General features: G+C 44.7%; 1 protein-coding gene across 6 annotated transcripts in view; it reads right to left on the reverse strand.

Moving 5' to 3' along the window:
* Positions 1 to 26,278, reverse strand: part of EBF1 (early B-cell factor 1) — a 298,865-nt gene extending 272,587 nt beyond the window's left edge. For all 6 annotated transcript variants that reach the window (XM_019535303.1, XM_019535301.1, XM_019535300.1 and 3 more), the window contains exons 1-3: positions 26,211 to 26,278; positions 15,996 to 16,069; positions 8,188 to 8,256 (exon numbers count right to left, since the gene is read on the reverse strand). In XM_019535303.1, the coding sequence (XP_019390848.1) occupies positions 8,188 to 8,256; positions 15,996 to 16,069; positions 26,211 to 26,222 (155 nt within the window). In that variant the 5' untranslated portion in view covers positions 26,223 to 26,278. The remainder of the gene's footprint in view (positions 1 to 8,187; positions 8,257 to 15,995; positions 16,070 to 26,210) is intronic.
* Between the last annotated feature and the right edge of the window lie 49 nt (positions 26,279 to 26,327).

The following is a 26,327-nucleotide window of genomic DNA, read 5'->3' on the forward strand; positions in this document are numbered from 1 at the left end:
AACACTGTCCTGAGCAAAAGAGCAAATACTCATTTGATACAGTAATATATTCTGATCACAAACTGCCCATGCAAAATTACTGTGCGACACACTGGGAACTTTGTATGGCTTTTTCGGTACTTTTCCAGAACAGACGTACAAGAAAGTCTATGAAACTACACGGAAAGAAAAAATTCATACCAAAATCTACCATCAGTCCTACTCAGACATGCTGTTCTCTCTCGAAACTGAAGTTAAACACATTTCTAGGAAGTTACTTCTGCCACGATTTATACTGAAACCACGGCCCGCTTTTTATCTCTATTAACATCATGCATTAAAACAATATACTTCTTGCACGCTGAAGTGCATGTGACCATAGCACAGCTGTGCTGGAAAGCATGCCCAATTACACACAGAACATGGATGTCACCATTTACCGGATATGGATTCAAATCACATAGACTTATTTTTTATGTCCCAGTCAGTCAACAGGACCAGCTCACTGAGTAAAGTTACTCCCAGGCCTTCACTTCTGCAGGACCGGGCCCTCACTTACGTCATCCGCAAAAAGCAGGCACAGAGGTCACGCACACGTGTCACGCTCAGAACGAATTCTAGGCAATCTAATATAAAATTGAGTACGATCTCCACAGGTACTTTTGCATGTCACTCTCCTTCTCGAGAAGCTGGTGCAAATTCCCACCGCTGCAATAAATCAGGGGGCAGGAAGGCGGTAGGTTTACCCTCAGAAGCACTGGGCTTGAGAGAGAACGGAGTATTTAGGCAAGGGGAAAAAAAAAAAAAATCTGAACTCTCTTTAAAAAAAAGATAAAATAAAATGCCAAGTTGCGTGGACGCAGGTAACCCCCTGGGCTGAACACATCCTCTTCGCTCAGGACTGGCTTTGATGTAGCAGTGAGAAATCGATAGGTATGAACAGTGCATGTGAAGGTTTGTGAATAGAAACAAAGGGAAGCGCCCAGTCCCGCCAGGTCCTGGGAGCGCAGCGGGGAGCTAAGGGTGCTCAGCCCTTTGCACGAAGCCGTTGCACCCAGCCACGTGGTTTCCAAGGGCCTCTGACTTCTGCTGCCCAAAGCTTGATCGTCTAAGGTGCCAAGCAGCTCATCGGGACTTCGCTGGCACAAGGGAAGGCCAGAACTTCTGGAAAGTCAAGCAAAAGATGGGGGCACCTGCAAATCCTCTTCCTTGGCCCCCGGGAGACCATCAGGGAGGTTCTCCCAAGAGAATTAGGTACCCAAATCCCAGCGTGACCCTCTGGTGCCTAAGTCCATTAGGCTTCTTTGAAAACCGCAGTCTGAATTCATAAGCATGTAACAGTCAAAAGGACCTTGGGAGGACAGGGTACATCGACCTTGAGAGCTCAGCGCCACGACCGACGGGCCCCGCTCCTGACTGCCAATTACGGGCAACTACGATCACTTCAAATCAGCATCGTCAGGTGTGCGATTTCAGTAAACAAAAGCCCCAAACGCTAGCGCCGGATTGCCAAGGCACTGCTGAGCGAAGCAAGCAACTATTAGACCAGCATGACCTGTTTGCAGCAAAACCCAAAACTACATAAAAGTCACCTGGTTTGGGGTTTTCTAACCCCCACAAAATTCAGACCAGGTTTGCTGAGAAGTTCAGAAACCTTGGAGACCAAGCGAGGGATTTGTACCGTAGGTCTGAGCCAAGCAAAGTTCTTCGGTTTGATTCAGAAAATCACCTCCCCCCATTCAAATGAACAATTCGAAGTCGTCGGATTTAGCCCAAATTCTGCTTTGAGATTCTGGATTCATTCAAAGCTAAAACTCAAAGGGGGACTCCGGAGTGATGGGAAGAGAGGGCAGGGGATGGAGAAACACAGGCCACACGGATGGGATCAGAGGAAATTGTTGCACCACTCTTCCCAACGCCCCCCCCCCAAATTTATCCTTTGGCTCTAACAAGGTCTTGGAACAAGGCAGGGCTGGCACCACAACGCTGCTGGTTTCCAAGCGAATGCAGAGAACTGCAAGACCATCGGGGGGGCAGCAACATCTACATTTGACCCTCATAGTCAAAACATTTCTACCAATGGAGCCTCTAGTTGTATTTGAAAGGGTCAAAACTCCCCTCAGCACCTAGTTCACATGGAAAAAAAATCCTTTGGGCAATACTTTTCAGACATGCCGGCCCCTGCCCTGTCCTAGGCACAGTTGTTTTGTTCTTCTCCCTCCATCAACAAAGTCATCAACTTTTAATGGCTGCAACTCCAAGGCTGCAACATTGGATGGTTGCATTCAAAGGTTGAATAAGCAATTCAAATTCAGTGTTCAGGGCCAAATCTCCTCCCTTTTGAGAACCCATGTGGAAAGTCAATGGATTGATTGTAATGGTCTCGGCATACTTCATGCATTTCTATGGAGGGCAATGTTTCATCATGCCCTCGTAGAGATCCTTCTTTTGTCGACATACAATCACCCATGCCCGCTTTTCTGTTCCTGCAATGTGGCTCGTCTTGGATCATGTTGGGAAAGCAAAACAGCTTCTTGGTTGGTTAGATGGTGGTCTTCATTTCAGACTGCTTGCCAGAGCAAGCAGAGACCAACCTAGATTTGCACATCCCTCTTCCCCTCTCGCAGGAGGCAAGGGGACAAGCCTCCCTCCACACCACCCAGCACAGGGACTAGGAGGGACTGGGTTCAGATGTCCAGGAGCACTGGGGTGGGGGTGGGGGTGTCTCTGTCCCCAATATGTGCCTGATTGAGAGCTGATTTCCAACTCTCCTGTGTGTGTTCGGGCAAAATAGAAGCATACCCCAGGGAGAGAAGAACTACACCCCATGCTTCGTTTTGGACCAGGGTTAAAAAGCCAGTAGAAAGTATAAATGAAGTGTAGTTAAGATTGACTTGTAATACTGTCCTGGAGACAATGTTGAGGGATCTGTATGGGTTAATTCCCCATGGTCAAAAAAACTGGGTGGGACACAGCTGCCCACTTGTTTTTATGCCTACGATCAAGATTGAGTGTGTACGGCCGGCACAACTGTGGCTGCCACCACGGCCATCACCTCCAGGACCGTAACGTGTGAACTGAACAGATGGCCCCGAGAGAACAGTTTGGGAATCGCATGCTACAGCAGCCCCTTCCCTAGGTATTTCTTGCATCCATTCCCCATCGCTGGCTTTGGGAACTCATCCAGTCCTGCAATGGGACTGTGCCCCTTCATCCTATTCTGAAGACTGATGCTTTGCTTCAACATCAGCCAGCTGCCGGTGGCTTCTTCCCAAGCAAAATGCCAACCCTGCCATCACCTCTCCTCCTTGTTGAAGGAGGACTTTCTATAGACTATCTGGCTTAACAGTACCTCAAATACCTGGGCATATAAGGCTACTGCCTGTTCACTGCTATACTATAATGCATTCCTTGCCATATTCACCCTAGGCCTGAAGACTGCATGTTGGGGAAAGCATAGCACCATTTTCCTGCAAACACACTGCTCTGCATTGCTTTTCATCCTAAATACCATTCAGGAGAAAAAGGTGATCAGGAACATAAAATACAATCCACTTCACAATGATGTATAAAGCAATAAAATAGAGACCCTGAAAGTCATTCATGCCTCCTTTCATGTCACTGCACCATGCAATCCTAGTCACAAATAGAAGGCTTTTTTTTTTTTTTTTTTTAGGTTGGAAGCTAAAAGATTTCAACGCGCACATGCGGGCAAGTCAGCTCCATAGGTACCATGGTAAGTGGGTGCTGCATAGATAGATTAGTAGAAGACCCCGCTTAATAGGATCATATCCCATGGACTATAGCATGGCTTGGTGGACTATCCAAGCAACTCAAATCTGATGCATCCCTCTGACACAGGCTCCAAAGCAGCATGGGACAGCGGCACGTGAAGGGCCTCAGCGTTTTTCAGACCACAGTCAAAAAAAGCCACTACCACTACCCTTCCCGGTGGGACCTCTGACATAGCACAGGGTCGAGAACGTCACCCAAGGAGATGCCCTGCATCAATCCCATTAATTTATGTTTTTGCTTGGTTTGGGGTTTATTTAAGGAAGTCTTGAAATTCCCCTCAATGGGGCTCTTTTTATATATATCCTCTACCAGGATGCACAGTTAGGGCATGTGATAGCGGTGGCCTGTGAATGGGCTTTGCTGATTTATATATGGAGACAGCATTAGGGTCCACCAGAAATTACAGAGCAAAATGTTCACAAACCCCACTCGGCTTCCCTAGTATCTCGCACCAGGCTCGTGGAGCACAGGTCCGCCGAGACAGCCTGACCCGTTGCAGAGCTTGCAGTGACTATCTGTGTTCATGTCATCCAGCAGCTACTGGTTCATGGATCCATCCATAAAAAGGTACAGAAGTATATGGCAAGCATAGATATCTCAATCAAAAATCTGTTTCTACAGTGGTTGACTGGGTTTTAAAAAAAGAGGAGGGGTGGTAAAAGAGTGCCAAGGCACAAAAGCCTCCTTCCTGCATCACAAAATCATATAAAGCCCCACTTTCCACCCTAAGTGACTTTTGTCATTATCATCTTTTCTGATTCTTACAAAGCAAACCTAATTAGGAAGCTCTCTCATTAGTCTTCCAGAAAAATTAGCACAGCTTATGCTAATTACTCCTGTAAAATTTAATAAACTCGTTGAAATGGGAATAGTCTAATGAGGTTTTATTTATTGAACCAAGATAACTGTAAGGAAAAAGGTTAGGACACCAGGATATCCAGTGTGGTAATAAAACTACAATTTATTCAATTTTGGCACAGGAATTTTATTGCAAACCTTTTAAATTCAAATATGAGTTACAATTTGAATGTTAAATCAATCTAGAATTTAATTTAATAACGGGAGGTGCTACATCTTTACTTTAACTATGATTACCCAACAGCCGAATGCTTCACTTCCAATGTGAACTGTTGTTCATTTGTTTTGTAGCAATAATACCCTTTTAATATTAGCTCCTGGTCATCAGAGCTTCATTTGCACACATGTAAGCGAACTGGAGATAAACTATATAGACTGCTCTATAAAAGGACACTTCCACATGCCCATACCTGCAAGCAGTGTTTTTCTAAAGGAACTTAGTTGATCTCACAGGTCTATAGCAGGAGTTCCCTGACTGTGGTACCCTGGGGGGGATGCAAGACATCTCTGGGGGGTACATGGGAGAAATGCTGTAATGGCAGATTTAATTTTCATTATAATAATAACTGGCATTTATGGGGTTAAAATATAAAACGTATGCTAGTAGGGGTAGGAGGGCAGCTGGTAAATCTGGAAGGGGTAGGCGAGGCAGTAAGAAAAAGTTTGGGAACCTCTGGTCTATAGGAATAACAGACTTGTACCTCTTTTCCAGAGACAAGACAGGTCACTATATTAAGCAAAAATGTTTTAGGTCACTTTGTATTATAAGAGTGTACTCGATAGCAACAAAAGTCATTTTCTAGGCTGTCCTCACATGCACCTAGTGCTTTTTATTTTAAATCACATATGTTATGACAATGAAAAGGTATAATGCCTATATCCGATCATTTCAAACACATGTCCAACTTTTAAGTTGCCATACAAACTACTACACACACGGTAGCCACAAAGACTGAGCTCAGTCTATCCCACAAAGAGCTTTTCTGAATAACCAAATCGGGGGGGGCTTTCAAGGAGTAAGCATCAGGCAGCATTTTCCATACAAGTGCAGTTGTCTAAATAAAACCTGCTAAGTGTTTAGGTGGCAATTCTGTGTTAAAGTTAGATTAAATCCAAAGATAAGGCTTATCAGACTGCAAGACGTGTGGGAGTGCTTTAGCCCAAATGGTAAATGAATTCTGCAAGCTCACATGCAAATAAAAATAGCTAAATATGGTTTTGCATATCAATTGCCATAACAGCTTAAGATTTTATGCATGCAGAAGTGACAATTCAGTGCAAATAAACATATGTTCCAACTTGTGCAGGCATTTTAAGTTATAACCATTTTTAAAGTACTCCTTTTAAAGGTATAGACGCTCCATGTAGAAGGCTTTCTACTTTTTCAAACCAAAAAGGAAGGAAAAAAAATGAAAGGATAAATGTCACAAGAAACATCACTAAAGCCACTAACGGTATAAAGCACATACTTATTTGGCCTAAATTGTTTGAACTAACCCCGGCCAAGAAAAGGTTTTAAGTACCCTACTGGGACAGATGCGAAGCGGCAACAATAGAAGCCACACTAATGCAATCCAGGTAACACAATCCTGTTTCAAAAACACAGGGAGGGCTAATTACAGCACTGCTGAGTCAAATTTCTTATGCCATTGCAACCCACAGGAACAGGTCAAAATCAAATGTTATTCAAACCACAGTCATATCAACCCTCTGTATCAAAGTCACAATTTAAAACCAAGTGAAGAACTTAAAAGCTTAACCCATTCACAAGCAAAATATGATTCAGTAGGGCTGGCAAGGTAAGGTTTATATTATAACCTAAACTATATTCTACCTATTTTAAACCCAGCATTCAGAATTATACATCCTTGCAGCAACTGAATTAACCAGTGCTAATATGATCACAACTGGAGCATTCAAGCCATTCTTTCATATCACTGTTTTGATTGTTTGTACAAAGCCGGTTAAAAAAAAATAACCCCCCCCAAAAACCCGTGTCTCTGGAGTTCATAACTGAAATGAGTCACAACTAACAGTTCTGCCTATTGGATAGGAAAACAAAGTATTTCTGTAAAACCAGCCATTAACATCCTAGCCGTTAATTTTCCAGCACAATGCAAAATTCATGGGGGTTTTGTAGCTCTCATGTAACTCAAAATGCGACTCTAGCCCTGTTTCTGCTGCTTAAGTCGACAGCACCCGTACACAAAACACCCCTGGAGAGGCTTCCCCGGGTGCTCCTTCACTTTCCCTGATGGCTCCCTAATGCGAGGAGAGGAGGAAAATATGCACGGGTAAAATACATCTTCCGAGAGAGAAACATCCCTTCTTGCAACTAATCCCAACATCTGCCGGGAGCTTCCAAAAGACGCACTTTCCGAACACGTTCAAACAAGAGCTATAAATCTGAACGGCTGCATAAGCACAGGGACAATTGGGATCTCGGGGACGTGCCCTCTGGTCGGTCATTCTGTTGTGACGTGGTGCTGAACACAATCAGACACCCTTCACCTTCCCTCATAAAAATGGGCACTCCAGCACATCAGGTACTTTGAACTTAATATAGTGAGGGCTAACTCCAGCAGGAAGACGAGGGGAGCGCGTGCTCCCCCAGGGCCCCGGGGTCCCAGACTAGCGCGTGCCACTGCTTCCCCCGATAACAGACAGCTTCAGCCCTTCCTAGCTATTTAACTCCCGTGGAGCAATGCTACATAATAAACTGATTATCATATACGTTTCTGTACAATGAATTTCAAGAATTAAAATGTAAAAGTGACTGTTGGGCAACAATTTGGCATAATTTGCCAGCACAAACTGCAAATAGCACAGAACAACTAAAATAGATTTATCGTGCTGCAATGATTTACTTGGTCATGTCAGATTAGTCCTAGGGATCTGTTTAAAAACACAACAATTAAGACAGGCAAAATGAATTAACCCACTGACGATGCAATCCAAATAGCACTTCCACCACTGAAAACAACTGGGGTAGTGGTGGGGGGGGGAATCTTAGTTCACAGACCTTTTTTTTTTTTTTTTTTAAACTGTTTTAATACATAAATAAAAAAAACCTTAAAATGTAGATGGATTGCATCCAACAGAACTACTGTAGCTAAAAGTGATAATGATTCAAACATTTTTCAAATAAAAGTTAAATATTTATAAGCACCCAACCACATTTCATAAATCACAAACTATTATTATTTTATTCCTGAAGCTTCCCTGGCACAGCATGTGAATCGAGCCACAGAAAGTCAGAAAGAAAAATCTCCTCTTTCTGAACATGAATCAGAGACGAGGGCTGGAGCATTCCTGCGAGCAGGTCTCACAGTCCTACCCCATCTGGCCCTGCCATGGGAATCACCATCACAAAGCACAACTAATTCGGTATCAACAACAAAATTTCATCCATATACCCACATAAACCCTTCCCCATTAACGACACAGGGCAGGTGTTTCATTATAATGAGGAGTAAAAACATAATAACAACAACAATAATAATAAAATGAAATAAAAAATTTTAAAAAAATGAAGGAAACAATAGCGGTCCTTACCTGTCAATTATCACTGGATCTGATGGAGTCTCATTTCTGTTGCCACAGCTTTTCTTGTCACAACAGCGGCTGCAGAGCAAAAGTGAAAGGATTTAGTGCAACCATTACACTGTAAAATCATCATTACGAACCCGGGAGGTTCAAATTGCCGGGTAGAGTTACCATTCTGTCCCCGTCTGGAAATCAGTCAAATTCAGCAGGTCACATATGGGTTAATTACCATGTTTAACTTCTTGCACAGCTGGTTAGCAACGGAAAATATAAAACAAAAGGGGCTTTGCCCCCTTTGCAGAATGACAGCTCGGGGAGCGCTCAATGACGTGGCTCTGCCTCCGGTCCCCTTTCCAGGGAGCCCCAGGTTACCCCCGGCTCACGCACAGGATAAAAGCGGGCTATTTTTTCCCCCCAACAAGCAGCAGTTTAACACATCTGTTTATATCATTATATCGGTTTCCACATCCGGCAGGATTCCCAAATACCAGGAAACCTGCCCCAGAAATCTTTAAAGTACAATATTTTTCCCTTTTAACAAGGCTGTTCCTAGCGGGGCAGCTAAAACAAAAGCCCTGTGGTTTTATGCTCGAGCGCGTCCACTTCCCAAAGTTTTCTGAGAATTTTAATGATGGCAAATACTATGGGAAGCCTGCGCTGATGGCTGGTGTCCTGTATTAAGTCAGATACAAAGCATGCATGTGAAATGTAAGCTCCCTCTGCCAAAAGCGCTGTTCCACTCCTGACCTTGAGGCTTGTATTCCTTTGAACTAGGATGGGTCATTGTTTCCAAAGTGGTGTTTGTGGCGATGATTTCTTGTCGGAGCTTATTGTCCATTAACTGCCTGACTCATTAAAATATTACACACCGTATCGCACACTGTACATGTTTCCATTTTGGCCAGAAATCATCCGCAGCACAGCCCGTCAGAGACCCACCCAGGAACTTCGCTCTTTTAAACGGTCCCGTTTGACCCAAAGAAATTATTTGTGCAAGTGAAGAGATGTGCCTGCCTGGGCTCACAACCCATCTGCTCCAGTGGACAACTGCTTCCTGACCCAAAAAACCCAACACTTGTACCCACCAAGGACCCTGGCAACTCCCCTTGCCCACTACTGTAAAAAGCTCCAGATGGAAAGGATGCAAGCCCTGGATGCCCACTCCAGATGAAGTGCTACAGGAGCTTCCCTGCCAGAAAGAAGCCAGGATGTGCTGAGAAAATCCCATCCACGTGTGCATCTGGAAGGGGTTGCGCCCTCACTCCCATCTTCAGCGAGGTCCTGTCCTTCTTCATTGGGACCAAGACGCCTCCCTGCCTACAAGAAACCTTTTTGCAACTGTTGGCTTCGTTCTGTACAGGATCCAAGAAACTCCAAGCTCTACGTTAACTTCTGTATGTCAACATTTAGGGTTAGGCGACTGGTAGGAATTACTGCTACTCTTATTTCATCTAAAAGGGACTTATTCCCCCCCCCCCCACAGAAAGTGGAAGAACATCAACACAGGAAGAAATCCTTAGAAGTTGCACACTATATAAATAGCTCTGCTGGGAATATGACAAAGGTTTTCTTGTGCTGCAGAACAATAGAGTAACTAGTGTACACTTACACGCCAAGATTAGCAATAAAAGCAACTGGCCGCATTAGAAACAATACAAATTTAGCCTTTTGCATAAAATGGCCAGTTTAAACCTGGCTTTTTTTTTGTTAAAAAAAGGATGTAAAAGGATTGTTCTCAAGGAGGGGAAAATTCTTTTCATTGCAAAAAGTTCAAAACCTGCAGAGTCTCTCCTGCAGAGTCTTCAATCCAGCAGACATGACATTGTTTACGATTGCCAAAAAGGTTCATTTTATACTGCAATATTAAAAAAAACAAAAACAAAACAAAAACAAAGCCTGGGCTCACAACACATATCCCAATCTAGTGGATAAATGGTCCTGGAGACATCATTTCTTTGCCCATAAAAGAAGCACTCAGCAGAATCCAGCTAGGATGGCTGGGGTGAGAAAGTTACCCTCATACAAAGTTGTAATGCTTGTGAAAGCTCTTTAGTGATTGAAATGCAATTAGAAACATAGCTGGCATGGGTTGAGACAGCGCTGTTCTTGCAAATGAAGCAAATCAGAGCCAAATTCAGATATGGTTCTTGCCCTAGTTTGGAGCCCCTTGCATTGCAAGAGGTCCTCCTAGCTACAAAGCAGCTGTTCCTGGAGCCCAGGCAGGCAGGGGTCAAAACCTAGCCCAAGAGCCCGAGTCTGCCAGGTGAAGGTCGCCAGCCCAAAGGACCTACAGGGACACATGCCACCAGCCATGGGAAACAAAGAGCCACGATCCAGCCGAACACTTTGCTCCACTGCTGGAAGAGGCCCCAGAGCAAGGGAGAAGAGGCAGGGCAAGGGGCAGACGTCTAGAGTGGCTTTTAACACAGAGAGGTGATAAAAGCCAGGATGGATTTGGTTTCATTTTCCTGCAGGGACACTCCGCTTTCAGAAACACTGAATGACTCACTGAAACCCACCAATTTGAATGGGACTTCCCAAAAAGTGATTCACCTACAACTAGGAGCGAGGGTAGAATTATTCAAAAAGTGACCTGGGAAGGAAAAATAATTGGTCTTTGTTGTGCCATCGTCCCCCCATGCCCACCTTTTTTTTCTTACTACTTTATACAAGTGAAAGAAGGCCAGAAATGTTTTATGTTTAAAAACGTATTCCCTGCTTGGTTTTGTCATTAGAAACGCGGGCTCTGTCTGTTCTTTTTTTATTCTACAGACAGCTGGAAAAATTAAGACATCACAGAAACCTTGCATTTGAGAACTTCATTAGATGGCATGGGAAATGGTTTTTCTTCAGCCCAATTCAAACACCCTCAGTTTTAAAAATCTAGTTAACACTAGGGAGAAAAAAAAATCCTCCATGCTAAGGATCTAGCCCCCTTCCCCTGCCAAGGAGCTGACAAAGCTCCTAATGCACTTCTACAAATTGCTCAGGAAAGTCTCTGATCAAACGGGGAAAGGAAGATTTGATGTTCTTGATATGCCCAAGGTAAAAAAGCAAGCAACTCCCCTTCCCTTTTAATGAGCATGCTTTACGTATGCACCAAGTGACAAAAAAGGGCAGCATGCTATTTTCCCTTCCCTTACAACTTTTTCTTCCAAAAGCCAAGTGGAAAAATATGGGTGAACAGGGTAGAAAGTAGATACTGATGTGCCTTCTCACCTAGTTCTCCCTGTGTTCATCCCATGCTAAGCTCCCTGCGGTCCTTGGTGCCTTTCCCGGTCATCCTTCTCCCTACCAAGGCCACCTGCGGTCTCCCTCACTTGAGCTGCCGGCCAATACCTCATCCTGCATTTGCCTGGCTTAGGGGCCCCATGACGGTGGCTGGATGTTGGGAGGAGCAGGCACGAAGCCTCTGCTTGCACACAAGGGCTTCCCTCCATCTGAGAGCAAACATTCGGGAGCAAAACAGCGAGCCAGCAGCGTGCCCTTGTCACCAAGAAGGGTAACAGCACCCTGGGCTGCATGGGTAGGAGCGTCACCAGCTCTGGGGAGGCCACATCTGGAGTCCCGTGTCCAGTTTTGGGCTCCCCACTGCAGAAAAGATGTGGACACATTGGAGAGGGTCCAGTGGAAGGCAACAAAAATGGTTGTGAGGATGGGGGACAGGACTGGTGAGGAGAGGCTGAGGAAATGGGCTGATTGAGCCTGCAGAAGAGAAGACCGAGGGAGATTGAATAGCAGCCTTCACCTCCCTGCAGGGGGGCTGCAAAGAGGATGGTCTCAGTGGGGGCAGATGACAGGACAAGGAGCAATGGGCTCAAGCTGCAGCAAGGGAAGTTGAGGTTGGATATTGGGAAAACTCTCCCCCTAGGAAGGTGGTGAAGTACTGAAGCAGGTACCCAGAGAGGTGGTGCAGTCTCCATCCTTGGAGGTTTTTAAGGCCCAGCTCAACAAAGCCTTGGCTGAGAAGATGTAGTTGGGGCTGGTCCTGCTTGGAGCAGGGGGTCGGACTAGATGCGACCTCCTGAGGTCCCTTTAACCCTCCTTTTCTAGGAGATGGATGAACCTTTAGCTCCTGGACTTGTACAGCGCATACAACAGACTCTCCAGAAGACAACAGCTCGGCTCAGGCCAGGCAGGTTTTCCCGGGGAGGGCACAGGGCACGTCCCCCGACTTCAGAGCCTCATCAAATTCTTTGTCCTCTCTCCAAGGCACAAAGGCACCACGGCTTCTCAGCAGAGCAGCTGTATTATTATTTTTTCCCCCCGTAGGCAAACAAGTTATTTTCTTTGCAACCTCATTCTCTGAAATGACCAAGTCATTTCAGCCAAAACTTTCCCAAAATATTGTCCCGGAGGCAAACCCCTTCTCAGGGAGATTTCAGCTAGTCTAGTTCAAGCCTGGCAAAGATATAAGCCAGTGAAAAGAAGATCTTGTCAAGGAAATTATCAGGCAATACTGACTATAGGCAATAAGCATAGCTTCCTCCACTGCCTGCAATTACAACAATAACAGTAAATTCCATCAAGGCACCGAATTCTTCCCGACCATTACTATTTTAGTCAACAGAAATGGCCTTATTTTATCATCTTTTGAGAGGGCTGAAATCCTTAGGAATAAGCAAGTACCTGAAACACAACCCGCTCGCTCTTCTCTGCAACAATCAAGGGTCTCTTCTATACATTTGAATGCTTTGTCTGATGCCTGCCATGATTACAGAAAGGGGGGAATATACGGCTTTTGCCACATAAATGCAAAGTTTTATTGTGCCGTTAGCCTGGGTAGAAAGCACTGCTGAAAGTTGTTTAGAAATTAAATATCTAAAACAAGCTATTTTAAAACACAGAGCCCTCACTATTTCATGTCTGAAATGAAGAAATTTCATCTTAGGGAGAGCAAGCTGTCTTTCACACCATATGGCTAATGGTAGTGCATAGCAATTAGCTAGGCTGATTAATGGGGAACAGACTCTAATTTTATGCTTATAATTGTGGCTGCATTTGCACCCCCGGTGCAAATTCAGCACATCCCAACTTCCACTTACAACAGGCAAAAAAAAAAAAAAAAAAAAAATCAAGAGAAATAGAGTGGTGTGGAAAGAATTTTTTTCTCTCCAAGACCCCTAAAGAGCATCAGATTTGCAATTTAAAAGAGTGTTAGCAACACAATAGATGACAGATTTGTGTAATAGGGTCAAGCGGCCTGGTAAACAAACAGCACCCTTTACAAATCTATAGGCAGCCAGGAAAATTGTGATTTCTAACATTAGCTGCAAGACATTTAAATCTGTTCTCTCTCTATCAGGCCAGCAATGTTTGCCTGCCATGGTCTGATATTTTTTTTTCCCCTTCCCCTTTACTTTGTGTTTTCAGAACATGCAAAGGAACAACCAGCAGTAAAGATATATGAGACGAAGAATAACAAAGAGCTTGATCCAATGAATTTTAAGAACGGAAAAGTATAAACTGCATTAATAAAGAAAAAGGCTGCTTCTGAATGACATAACACATCTTTCAGCATTGCACGAATGGAATAATTTTATCTTGGTCGAAGGATATTGACATGGTTGTAAATCTTTGATGCAGATATTTGTTGGTAGAAATCCAGGCCTGTATAAAGCATCCATTTTTTTAAAGTAGGTCTGGGAAACACAATGCATTCAAGTATATGTTTCTGACCCTTCTCAGGAAAGCAGAGAGAGATTTCTGCTAGGACTAGGTATTCAGAAATGAATACTAGTGGTTTTAGAGCAGGGATGCAGCTGCCCCAGATGAAGTTAAGGGGTTGGGGAAGGTGTTACTATAGTGGTAGAGAGTCAGGTCCTTCATATGAAACTATTATTTGTCTTGCCACCCTGTCTAAAAGCCCCAGCTGGAGCCAAACTGTGCTGTGTGCTTGGAAAGACAGACAGGTGAGCACAGTCCGCATCCAAAAAGCCCGGAATTTAAAAGTATTGGGTTGTCAATGAGTAGTAAGAGCACATTTAGGCCCCGACACTGCTAACACTTGAGCGCAATGAAACACATGCTAGGCAGCCCAGACAGAAGTTACAGAAGAGGCTCCGTTTTGAAACGTCTTCATGCAATGAGGCATCAGATTTGCACCCAATTGACCATTTTTGAAGCAGTCTGCAGCCATGCATTTGTGTTTGGTCACAGCTATAAACTGCTTTCTGTGGCCAAACCAGGTGAAAACTGTCACTTCTGTCTGCACCGTAAGTGACCGGTCCCACGGTTGTCACTGATCTCCTTTAGGTGAGAAAAGTACAGCATGTAGGAAACACTGGCAGGTCAGGGGCTGCATGTCTGCACTACTTACTTACTAGCTGGCAATGAGCTGTGTGTAAAGCAGAGTAATGTACTGGAGGGTGAGGCTGGATAGCTGACGTGATTTTGCTTCCTTGCGTTAACGAGGACGTGCCAGGAGTCCTTAAAGCAAAACTCCAGTTGCAATGAGGAGCTACAGGTACAAGGTCCCTCCCAGAGGGTTTAGATTGCTCTCACTATTTTCACATCATAGCCGATTCCGGAAAATTTATCTTGAAAACAAACAAACCCTCAAAACATGCAATACGAGCAAAGAGGACGTGTACGCTAAGGGGCCAAAACCAGCAACAAGACGTGCAGATGGACTCAAAAGCCAGAGGATCCCGTATGGGTTAATGCGTGGCGTTCCCAACAGGCGACTGCCAGGCAAGGAGGTTGCGCTGCCTCCACGTTGTGCGTGGCGCTACTCCCCGCAGAGTGCTACCGCCAGAGAGCTGGGGTGGAGGACAGGGGACTGACGTTGGCGCATCTCCACAAGCCAAAACCGCCTAGCAGAGCCTGTGGCACACATCGTAGCTGGAGGTTTCATACATGCACCCTCACTTCCACCCCGTTCCAGTCAGGAGCGGGCATTCATGTTGTTTCGCCTCAAATCGCTATTCGTTTAGCACAGAAATCTCTCTGTTCAGCGCGAACAGATTTTTAAAACGATCCTGACCCTAAGCTCATGCAAGAAGTCATTGCGTCCTATTGAAGGATTTTTTTCTGCATCGCAGTTGTATACCTGCATTTGCCAGGTGTGCGTAATGCCTACTACCTTCAATGGGATTGAGGGGTCAGGGCCCTTTATGTGCACTAACGACTGTGTGAGAAGGTGACATCTACTCAGCAATAAGGAGGAAGAACAAAAGGGACTACACGTGGCTACTGGCTGGAAAAGAGAGATGCAGATGCCAACTGCAAAATGGACCTATTAGGAAGGTAGCGCCAGCTGGCTCTCCTACATTTAAAGACCAGCCCTAGAAACACACATTAGGGTAAAAGACTTTTAAAAGCTGGGGCAGCAAGCTTGGATGTGGGCCTAGCTCTGCAACTCAGAGAAGCAACGCCAAGAGGCGAGGAAGCCCGGGTCGAAGTGGAAGGAAAGTAAGCTAGAAACGTCCTGTCTGGCCCCAGCCAAATGAAAGCCACCTGCGCCATCAACAGCCCTTTGCACCGGTTAAGGTGAGGGCTGATAACTGCGGCAAGGAAGACTGCAGTTTATTCTATCATTTCTGGCGAGGACGCACATTCTGGGCCCATTCATGTTCCAGTGTCGAAATGCAAACCCACAGCATACTGTTAAAGACAAATCTGTATAAATAATTGAAAACTTCTGTGATGATCAAGACTTTGCTGCTAATTACAAGCACAGAACGGTGTTATTTGGGGGAGTGTTTAATGCAAGAAAGATAAATTTAAGTCCTAAAATAGCTTCAGGTTCAGCCTAGATTTTGAGAGACAAATTCATCTTCTCTGTGCTAATTAATTGGAAACAGAGTACTTCTTACCTGCACATTATTTCATGCGTGAGCAGAACTCTGCACATTTCTGGGTTCTTGTCTTGGCCTTCATATACTATTGCCTAGAAACAAAATACATTTTTAGCTGCACGCCAAATTGAGTTTGGAGAAAATAAAATGCATCACAATAACAGAATGCTTAAGTCTAGTTGCTGGCTGAGAAGCTTGCTTAAACAGACTGTGTTGCCATAAAAACTGCTACAAGATTTGTAGTTGGAAAACAACACGAGCCGAGTAGAGTTAGATTCCCTCCTCTCCATTTCAACCAATACATTATGCACATCTCCTGAGAAGTGTGTGGGCTGGGCTTTTTTAGTAGTCAAGACAACCACAATTTTCTTTTCAATTCAGAACAGAATATAAACCTAATAGCACCGAAAAACAAAAGAGGTTAGCATCCTTCAAGTCCTATTCATAAAAAAAAAAAAAAAAAGAAAGAAAGAAACAGTTCATGTATTTTTAATTCCAAAGCATGCATGTTGTACGGTCTGTGTACTTCACTACTAGCAGCCGGAAGAGTTCGGGTCTGATTCTTCACTCATGCCGATGGTGTGCCATTGACTTCAGCACAGTCGCTCCTGATTCACAACAGTATAAGTGACACGGGGATCGGAGCCTTTGGATGCAAAGACTATGGGCAGTGGATAAAGAAAAAGCAAGCGGGCAACTCTTAGACCGCTGGGGAACAATACTTATTTTTGCAGAAGCACGGGAAATGATGCATCTAGAGCAGAGGGCATGTTTGCAACCTACACAGAAACACCATCCTGCTGGGGGACACCGAGCGAGTGGCTGGCATACCGTGCAGACTCAGCCAACAGGAACCACTTGCATCTGATTCAGTGAAGTGCTCCTATCTGATTAGTACCGATAGCAATGCATCGCAGCTGCGCTCCTGCCTGGTAGCAAGGAGGGATGGTATATCACTACTGTTTTGCCCTAGAAACATTTAAACTAGGGTAATACCGTATCCCAATGTCATCCTAACACGGCACGCACATTGCTAACCATGCCCTCTAAACCGATCCCTTAGGAGCGAAGCAAGTGAAAAGAAAGGAGAAAATCTTCCAAAGTGCCTAGGTGTCTATTTAAGCTCCTAAGTCACTTAGATGCACTGGAAAATGCCATCCAAAGTCTTAAAAGGAGAAATGAATCTGCCTTCCCAGAAGCATGGAGGTGGTGTTTTATCGCTACCTGGCATGGAGCTGTTTCTTGAGGGAGGCACGATGGGCGAGAGGCCACATCACCCCCCAGCCTGCTCCGTCCTCTCCCAGGGAAGGGAAATGAGGAGCAGGAGCAACGTTCATGACAGCACAGCTCCCTTCAAAGCCGCACAGCTACCGGGGAAGCTAAAGCCCACGTTATACATGGCCGAGATCCAGGAGGTCAAGGGGAAAGATGCCAACGCAGCAGCATGCTCCGTGGTTAGAGCACCAGCCCAGGAGCGGGGCGAAGAGCTGCCGTCTACACCCAGCTCTGCCACTGACCCGAGGGGCGACTGTGGGCAAGCCTCTTTCCCCTCCTGCGCCCACTTCATCTCCTGCTGCTCACGTGCTGGCCACCGAAAAGGCCGGCTCTTTGGACGTGCGCTGGTCTTTGCTGCTGGGTGTGCATCCTGCCTAAAATTATGGCTCTCTAAGATCTGTTGGGGCTTAAGGGTGCTTGTGCAATAGCTTCTCAGGGCTTCAGTGTTTCAAAACTTCACGCCTTCTTCCTCTTCCGCATCTTAGTAAACCCCACCCCGTCCGCATCAGGAGAGAGGTCCGCAGGTCCCTTCCATTAAAGAGCATCTCTCCTGCTGCTCGATTACTGCAGCGTTACTTATTGTAACCAACAGAATCCTTTAGAAATGCATCGATTAAAAGGAATCAGAGATTCGACCGCTACCTACCAGTACGAGCTGCAACACTTAGAAGCACTGCCCTGTAGTTTAATGTAAATTTGCTGGCGCTGAAAGGTTGGGTTGTTTACTTTTTTTTTTGTTTTTAAACTAAGCTACATGCCATGGAGATGCCCCAAACATCACTAGCACAAAAGCCATTGTAAAAGGGAAAACAAGTCTTTTAGGGCAAGAGGCAAAATGAAAATGGAGCATGGCAGACAATAATGAAGGAGGAAAAGAGAATTAGAACGTCTTAATTTATGACAAAATGAAATGATTGCAAGCTGTGGGAACTTCGCAGTCAAAACTATCTCCCCAAGTCAGCAGGGGTTTTCCCTACACAGCCACCGTGAATTGCAGATTACAAGAGCTGGCTCCTGCTAATGGCTGTATTAATAATATGCATTATAAGATGAGCCAATAATACCATAAATTATATCAGGAATGTGATGCATCATCCTGCTTCCACATCCACGCTCGTTTTGGTTGCATTGCTCTACTTTGGGTGCATCCATCCCCGAAGCAATCACCAGTGCATTTTCACCACTTTGGTAAAACAAAGGATGTCAAACGCTGAACTGCCCAGCATCCATTTCTAGTGCAGCCTCCCCGGGGGTGGAGCTACATCCCCGCTCTCCGCTTTGCCCCCGAACTGGGCGAAAGTGGGATGCAAACACTAGAAACCGAGCTAAAGGACACAGACTTCACTGGCCCAGCTCCCTCCGAGCCCCAGAGCTCGCCTCCGCTCTCCCAACAGACCCACGGCCAGCAGCAAGTCTGCCACTGCCAGCATTCAATGCTGAGTCCCCAAATTTGGGACCAGGCTGAAGAAGAGTGGATCTAGTCCTCCTCCGAGGCGCTAACAGAGATCAGCTCCCATGGAAGGCAAGAAACAAATAAACCAGCTGGATAAGGGATCAAGGGGCTCAGCATGGGAGGAGACTGCACAGCGAGGAGAAAGCAAAAATAACTCCAAATTAGGCTATAACGAGAGACGGGGTGAAGGGGAAGAGTGAAAGTAACTATGCATATTAATTGTAGGATTTAAGAAACAGCTGAAGGTCCCTCCAGATACGATTCATCTCGAGAGGAGGCGGCTGGGAGACCTGTCCTGGAAAACTTTTGCAGGGCAAAGCACCTACTGCAGTCAGCAGTCCCCCTGCACAGCTCCCCGCGACGCTCAGTATAACGACCCAACAGACGCTCCCAGGAATTCGCCCACGCACAGATTGCAGGATCTGGCCCGTCACATTCAAGTCCTGGCATTTTACAATGGGGCTTTCCCAACATGGGCCAATCTTGCCTCCAGCAAAGTCAAGAGAAGCAGGATTAGGCCCACCAGAAACTACAAGTCAGTTTAATTTCCTCTTTCCCTTTTCCTCCTCACCCGCAATTCTTCCTGCCGCTATGCTTATTTAACCTCCAGGTACCCACTTAAATAACTCAGCTAAATAGCAATAATGAACGTGCAGAGTCAACAGTGTGCGGCATAATCACCTTGTCTATTGTGTTTAACATCAGAGCGCCTCGGCCGGCATGCATGGCGCGCGCTCGTCTTCAAGGAAGGGTTTGGGTTTTGCTTGGTTCGCCCTCGACTAGGGGCACAGCCAGGCACCTTGTAAGTTCTCAGAATAAAGCATCCGGGTTTCTATAAATCCCTCTAGCTGGCAGGCATGTGGGACTGATGAGAAAGTTTTCCAAGCCAGTTGTCCCCATCCCATATTGCCATCGGACATTTCCTAATGTCCGTGTGCTAAAAGGTGCATGAACCCAATCCTTTATTTCCAAGAAGCACGCGCTTAGTGGGCTGGCAAGATAAAACGCTTGTGTGACACATCTGTTTGCTTTACAGCTATCCTGCCTACTCTCAAACTGTGCTGTTTTACAGAATGATTTCTACAATTTGTTTCAAAAAGGAAACAGGAAGTGCTAAAGTTTCAGATCTTTACAGCTGCCACAAGTACAGATTACTTTACAGGAAGAGGCTAAAAAACATTGCCCTTCGGAAAAAATCTGAATTTTGCTAAATAAAAGGCACTGTTTCAACAAACCTATCTTTATTTTCTGATTTTTATTATTATTATTCTCCAATGAGGCTTCAGCCTGGAATAGTGCTGCTGTCATAGGAGCCCATGCAGCTCGGGCAGAGTCGCAATGACATCCAATTGGTGTTGCATTAATAAAAGAGATAAAGTGAAAGTCACAGCATAAAGAGTAAGACCACAGTGGGACTAAAAATAAGCTTGCAAATACACACCAGCATCGTACCGCAAAAGAAACACACTACTGTATCCTTTGGGGGTTCCCCCCCCTTTTCGTGCACCTCTTTTAAGTTTCATCTCACTATTTCATACAAAGACCAGACACTTTAGAAAGTGGCTCTTCATCCTCCTAAACAACTTTAAATATTTAGTCTCCAGATTCACCTTCTGCCTTGTAAATCCTTCTTGCATAAGGATTACTTATGAATAAGTCCCATTGAGCCGGGACTATTCATGTGCAAAGGGATTTGCAAGATGAGCCCCTAACAACGTAGTGCCACATACAGTACTTCCTGATTTCCCGTTAAATGAAACAGAGAAGAAAGTAAAAATCAGCTGTAAGACACTAGTTGCCAACGGAGGGGAAAAGAAATGACAAAACCAGAGCACATAACAGTCATTCCTAGATGCCGAGTGCCCCTCCACTGTCCATTTGAACTTTTCCAGTAATATTGAGCACATGAAAGAGAAAGAAAGCTAATTGTCAATCAAGCTAGCGAGAGTTTTGCCCAAGCAAAGACAGCAAGATCAGGCTAGGAAACAATTAGTGAATCAACTGGGGGGAAAATAAAAAATAAAAAGGAGAGAGAGAGAGGAGAGGTTTTGCCCTGAGCTACTTCTGGGCTAATCCAGATTTACCCCAATATAGCCAAGGGGAACATTTGGCTCCCAGTGTCACTTTATCACCTGGGCAGTCTGGACTAGAAACTCCCCTAAAGGAGCGAGCTCCTGTCCAGTAAACTCTTCAGTTATATCACAGCCCTGGTTTAAAGAGCATGCGGGAGCCTACACCTAGTCCCTCACATGTCAATGCTTCATGTATGATGCACAAAAACACGTCATTCCTTTAAAAAAGGAGAAAAAAGGCAACGAGATGAAAAAGAAAAGAACTGAAAAGACAGGACTAAAAAGATTTGTACTGAGACAGGGTTGTTTTTCCAACTACTTAGTTGATCTAATAAAAATATCACATTTGCCCAAAGAACCTTGTACTGATATACGGGCATGCATATATACATGCACATGTCAGAAAGAGAGATTTATAATGATATTTGTAAGCACAGAGAAGATAAAATCCTGGTGCCACTAAATTCAATAGGAGTTTGGCTATCGACTTCAATGAGCCCAGAATCCCCTCCCCCCCACGCTAAATCTACTCAGCTTACATCACCTATACCCCAAATGCTATCTATCCAAACAGGGCAATAAATTATTGCGACTTACAATGATTAAACATTAATTATCCAGTCCTGCCGTCCTTCCCCCAGCAAGATTTCCCCTGATTCCAAAAGGGACTTAGCTTGGGTCAGTCATCTAGCATTGGGTCCCAAAGAGGCTCAGTTTAATTCTTGCTATGCAGCTCCAGATAGCGTTAACTACCGTCTAATTATTTTATCCAGTCCCTTTCTGTGTCCGATCTGCCAGCCTGCTTATCAACTTATTCATACAAATTAAATAAATTTCTCCCTCTTAATATGTTCATTTTTAATGGTTTTCAAACATTCGCATGGAAACAGCTCTAGCGTAAATATCCCAGAACAAATGGCTGTATATTATACAGGAGGGAGCAGTTGGGCTGCCAGACTGGGAATGCAGTAGGCCATCTGGCTCAGGCAGTCTCTCCAAAATCCTCAGCTTTGTTTTCACCCCCAGACTCCAAACAACACATTTTCCACTGTGATGAGTTTACATTTTCCCAAACACAGGTCCTGATCATGCATGCAAATTCCAAACTTCTTCATTCCTCGCTGTACAAGGAAATTAAAATCACCTGCGCTTTTGACATGTTACCAAAGGAACAAGAAAGCTGCTAAAATCTGGCGCGGCGTAAACTTTCCCTGTCGCTGGATTTGGGGCTTTTCACGTTCCCGCAGGACTCGCGTCATTCGGCTGGCTCTTTCCTGAACTTATCGATACCGTTTCCAACCCCCCAAGTGCAGGCAGGGAGCTGCCAGGGAAGAGCCTTGCTACGCGCAGAATGGAGACCCGATCAAATGTCCACGTGCATGACAGACTATGATCGAGCAATCAATAGGAAAAGCATTTACATCTAGAGTTTAAAGCAATGAAAGAAAAAAAAAAAAATCAAAATATAAACAAAGGGGAAGGCTGAGCGAAGGATTCGGACTCATTAAGGCTCCCAATACTAGACAATAAGTATCTCATAATTGCTGCGATGTTTAGACTCCTTACCCCCACTACTATCCATCAAATCTGTACATATATTAATGGATGAAAAATGAGGGAGTGTTTCAGATTTATTTCCTACACAGTTCTCTAATAGAGAATTATTTCAATCTTAGGAAAATACAATTACAGAAATGGGAGGCATCCCTTCTTAGGGAATTAAAATCTGGAGGCTTGTCTGAAAACTCCTGTTTTATTGGAGTAGGTGCACGGCACCAATTGCAGGCAAATTCAAAACGCATCATTGTTAGAGCCAGACCTGCTGCAGTCAAGGCTGCTGATTTACCAACAGCAACAGCTATAAACTTTGGGATCCTACAGGGTTTTGAATGCAGCAGGAATGTGACACTGGCATAAAAGAAGGTGCTAAGATAATGTAAAGGAAAACTTGATTAAGACAATATTAACATGCAATGCCATAGCCCTAAGGAAAAATAAATCTCCCTGCAAAAACAATGGTTTGTATGTTGTATTGACAACTTTTAAACAACTGGCTCATTTTATAAACCTAGCAAGAAACCTCGAAGACATGCAAGTCCCATGCTTTTTGGTGCTAGCACCAAACACCGAGCACGTTATCCTGGGCATAATACAGTGAGCACTGTCCTGGGTGGGCACAGAGCCCCCCCCCGAGCTCTGGGCAGTGCAAACAAAGCAGTGGCAGGTTTGGGTGCACATGTATGTAATTAATACCAAACAACATGCCTGATCCACTTGAAAAACAAAATCACTGAGAATTTGGCCTTTGACTCTATATTTCTATCCCAGATGACAGAAAACACACGGGCACACATACACCCATCTGTGGAGGGATTATCATCATACCCATGGCCATGCTCTTGGTCACTACGATGTTAACTGACTGCATGCAGCCTCAAGAAAAAATATATCTATCCCGGTCCAATTTATTTAGACTATGAACTCTCCAGGGCCAGCATTGCTTCCGACTGCGCGTCTCCAGTCTCCAGCAGCAGGGCCCTGATCTCACTTGGTGGGGTATCTATATTGCAAAATATTTATTCATGCAAAAGTTTTGCTAAAGCGAAGAAACACTTTTCTATAAATAAATCGTAGATTGGATTTGTTAAACACAAATATCCTTTACAATTTACAGTTATCCCACTTTGATAATTTATGGCGGTGACCTCAGGAAAGTACGTTTTAATCACATCCATCAAATTATATTAAATAGCCTTTAAAAAAAATATCTGAGGGTGCCTCACTATGTCTGCATTCTGGGGACCTAACCCACTCACGTTTTGCTTGTGGGGGATTTGTAATTTGTCACCAGAAACCTCAGAGCAGCTGTAATTTCAGTCTGGGATTTCATAATTATTGAAAGTGTGTGTGTGTGTGTGTGTGTGTGTGTGTGTGTGTGTGTGTGTGTGTATATACGCGCACGCGTGTGTGTACACACGCGCACACACACATATTGAGAAGATTCCTGCCACATGAAACATGCATGCCCCTGCAACAGTTTCATTTCAAAGTCATCTTTTCATCATCCAATTTGTTCTGAGCTACGTGTATTAAAACACTACACCTCTGAGTAGGCTGGCAGTATATACTTAACTTTCATTAAAGACTGAAGAAATTTCAAGACCGAGTTTGCAACACTTAATTTACATTTTGATGGTCTGAGAGTTATTGGAGAATCCTCTCTATAATTCACTCCGGTTAAAATGGGAGGGATATATGCACATTTGGGTAACGCTGCGTCCCATCTTGTACTTTGCTTGCTACCGAGTGCTTGAATAATCCGAACAGAAGTTAGGGAATCTCTAAAAACAATTAAACTTTAAAAAAACACAACAACAACAAAAAAACCCCTCCAGAAACTAACAGATTTACTTTAAAAAAAATAAAATAAAATAAAATAAAAAATCTCAGGACACACGACTGGGACGACAGCTATTTTGGGGGACGCGGTTACAAACACATCGACACAGAGGATCCTCATTCAACCGATGTGGAAGTAAAGGAGGTTTCTCCTACAAATATTCTGTATCTGCCCGTTTTCTTATTCTTCGTTCACATAGGTGCGTTCAGCACTGCCTGCATCAGCTTGAAAGCCCCTACACACAAATCTATGCATCGTTCTCCAACTTTATTTGTTTAAACTAACTAAAATCGGGACACAGACTTTCCCTTCATTGTACAGACGTTTTCTAGCTCTGATATAGGTTGTGCACATGAGTGTCTCTCTTTTTTCCTCTCTCTCCAAAGACCCTCTGATGACTTGATAATAACGAGAGATCAAGAGGTCAAACAGTGCCTTAGGATGGACTCTTCATATGCAAGATGCCTTTGTTAAGAAAATTATTTTGAATCCATTGCTCTACGTGAATTAAAAGATCTGCTTTCCATAGGATTACGTACAGAGGGTAAACATGGCTTTTCCATTTCTGCAATGATATGAAATCTGTTTAGAAATAATATTTGCTGATCATGCTTTGTGCACGGTCCACAATGCAATACGTCAGCTCCAGAAGTACTAAAAAGAGTTTGTGCATCAGAAGGGTTTTGTTACTTTAAACATGGACTACCCAGGCTCTGCCTGAAAACGATGATGAGTGACGCAGCAAACGCTTTCCAAGATTGTTGCTGAGGGGCTGTTGTTGCTGTGCGAGCGTATACAGGCTATGCTCTGTGTTTCATAAGTGTATGTTTTAACAGAGTACAGATGCATGGCAGGGTGTCTATTAAAATTATTCCACACTTCTCCCCCCCACCCACCCTTCTGTTGAAAGACAGACATTTTTTAAGAGTAGGAAGAGAAGAGAGGTTTTGGGAGCACCAAAGACAGCTTTCTCAAACAAACCCAGCACTTGGAGTCCCACATTTTGGTGTAAAAAAAAAAAAAAAAAAGGGGACCAAAACCACAAGCCAAGCAAAGAGCGTCTCAACAAATGACCAGACTTTGAATAGACAAGAACCGATTTTTTTTCCCCTTTGCATAAGGACCTGAATAATTTGCTTTGTAAATAACACCAAAAATTAAAAAGAAAAAAAAAAAATCTTTCTTTAAAAAAAAAAAAAAAAGGAGGGTGAGAGAGAATTTGAGAAGGACCCCAAGCAGCAGCTCACGGAAAAGATCCAAACACAAAAGAGGGGGAAAAAAGTTTCAGCGGGGTCCAACGGGATTTATAACCGATCGAGACTGCGACAGGAGCAAAGCTAAACGCCAGCCTCTTCCACATGCCAGTTACTTTGCAGAAAAAGAAGGCAGTACTTTTTATCCCGGAAAACGATGAGACTAAAGAAATGCAGCCCTGCCCAAGCTACCGTGCTTTTGGTGGAGCATCTCCCTGCCTTATTCCTCCCTTTTTTTTTTTTTTTTTTTTTTTTTTTTGCAGGGGGGGACCAGATCCCATCCTTAAAAACAAGTCGCAATCCTTCCCCGAAGCTTGCTGTGCTGCAGCGAAAACCCGCGCCTCTCTGAATGCAAAACGGAGGCACCGATCGGCTTCCTCCCGCTCGCCTGTTTCCGCGGCTATTTCCCCAAGGCGAAAAAAGAAAAAGAAAATCGGCCCCTTTGAAACACCCAGCACCACCGGTGCCGACAAACAAGGGGTGCGTGCGTATTTGCGGGGCTGGTGCGGGCGCTTGCGTGCTGGTCTTCCCGGCGCTTTGCACCCTCCTCAGCAAAGCAAGAGGCAGAAATCCTGCGATCTGCCAGCCCGGAGGGACCGCGGAGCCAGGCACATCTTTATCATCATCGTTACTCCTATTCTTTAAGCCACCGGGACCTCCTGAAGAACTTCAGGGCGGGTTTTTTGTGGCTGCTGCTTTCCCTTTTGTATTTTTTTTCTTAATTTTTCCTAGTCGGCTCTGCCCCCTGCGCCCCCAAGCCCCGGCCGCGCAAGGACTCACTTGTTTGGTCATGGAGTCGATGAGGCGCACGTAGAAGTCCTGCTCGGTGCGGATGCCTGCGGGGCAGAGCAGAGCAGAGCGGGTCACGGGCTGCCCCGGCGAGCCCCGCCGCCCCCC

Source organism: Crocodylus porosus, unplaced genomic scaffold (assembly GCF_001723895.1).
Source record: "Crocodylus porosus isolate Cpor-Errol unplaced genomic scaffold, CroPor_comp1, whole genome shotgun sequence".
NCBI lineage: Eukaryota > Metazoa > Chordata > Crocodylia > Crocodylidae > Crocodylus > Crocodylus porosus.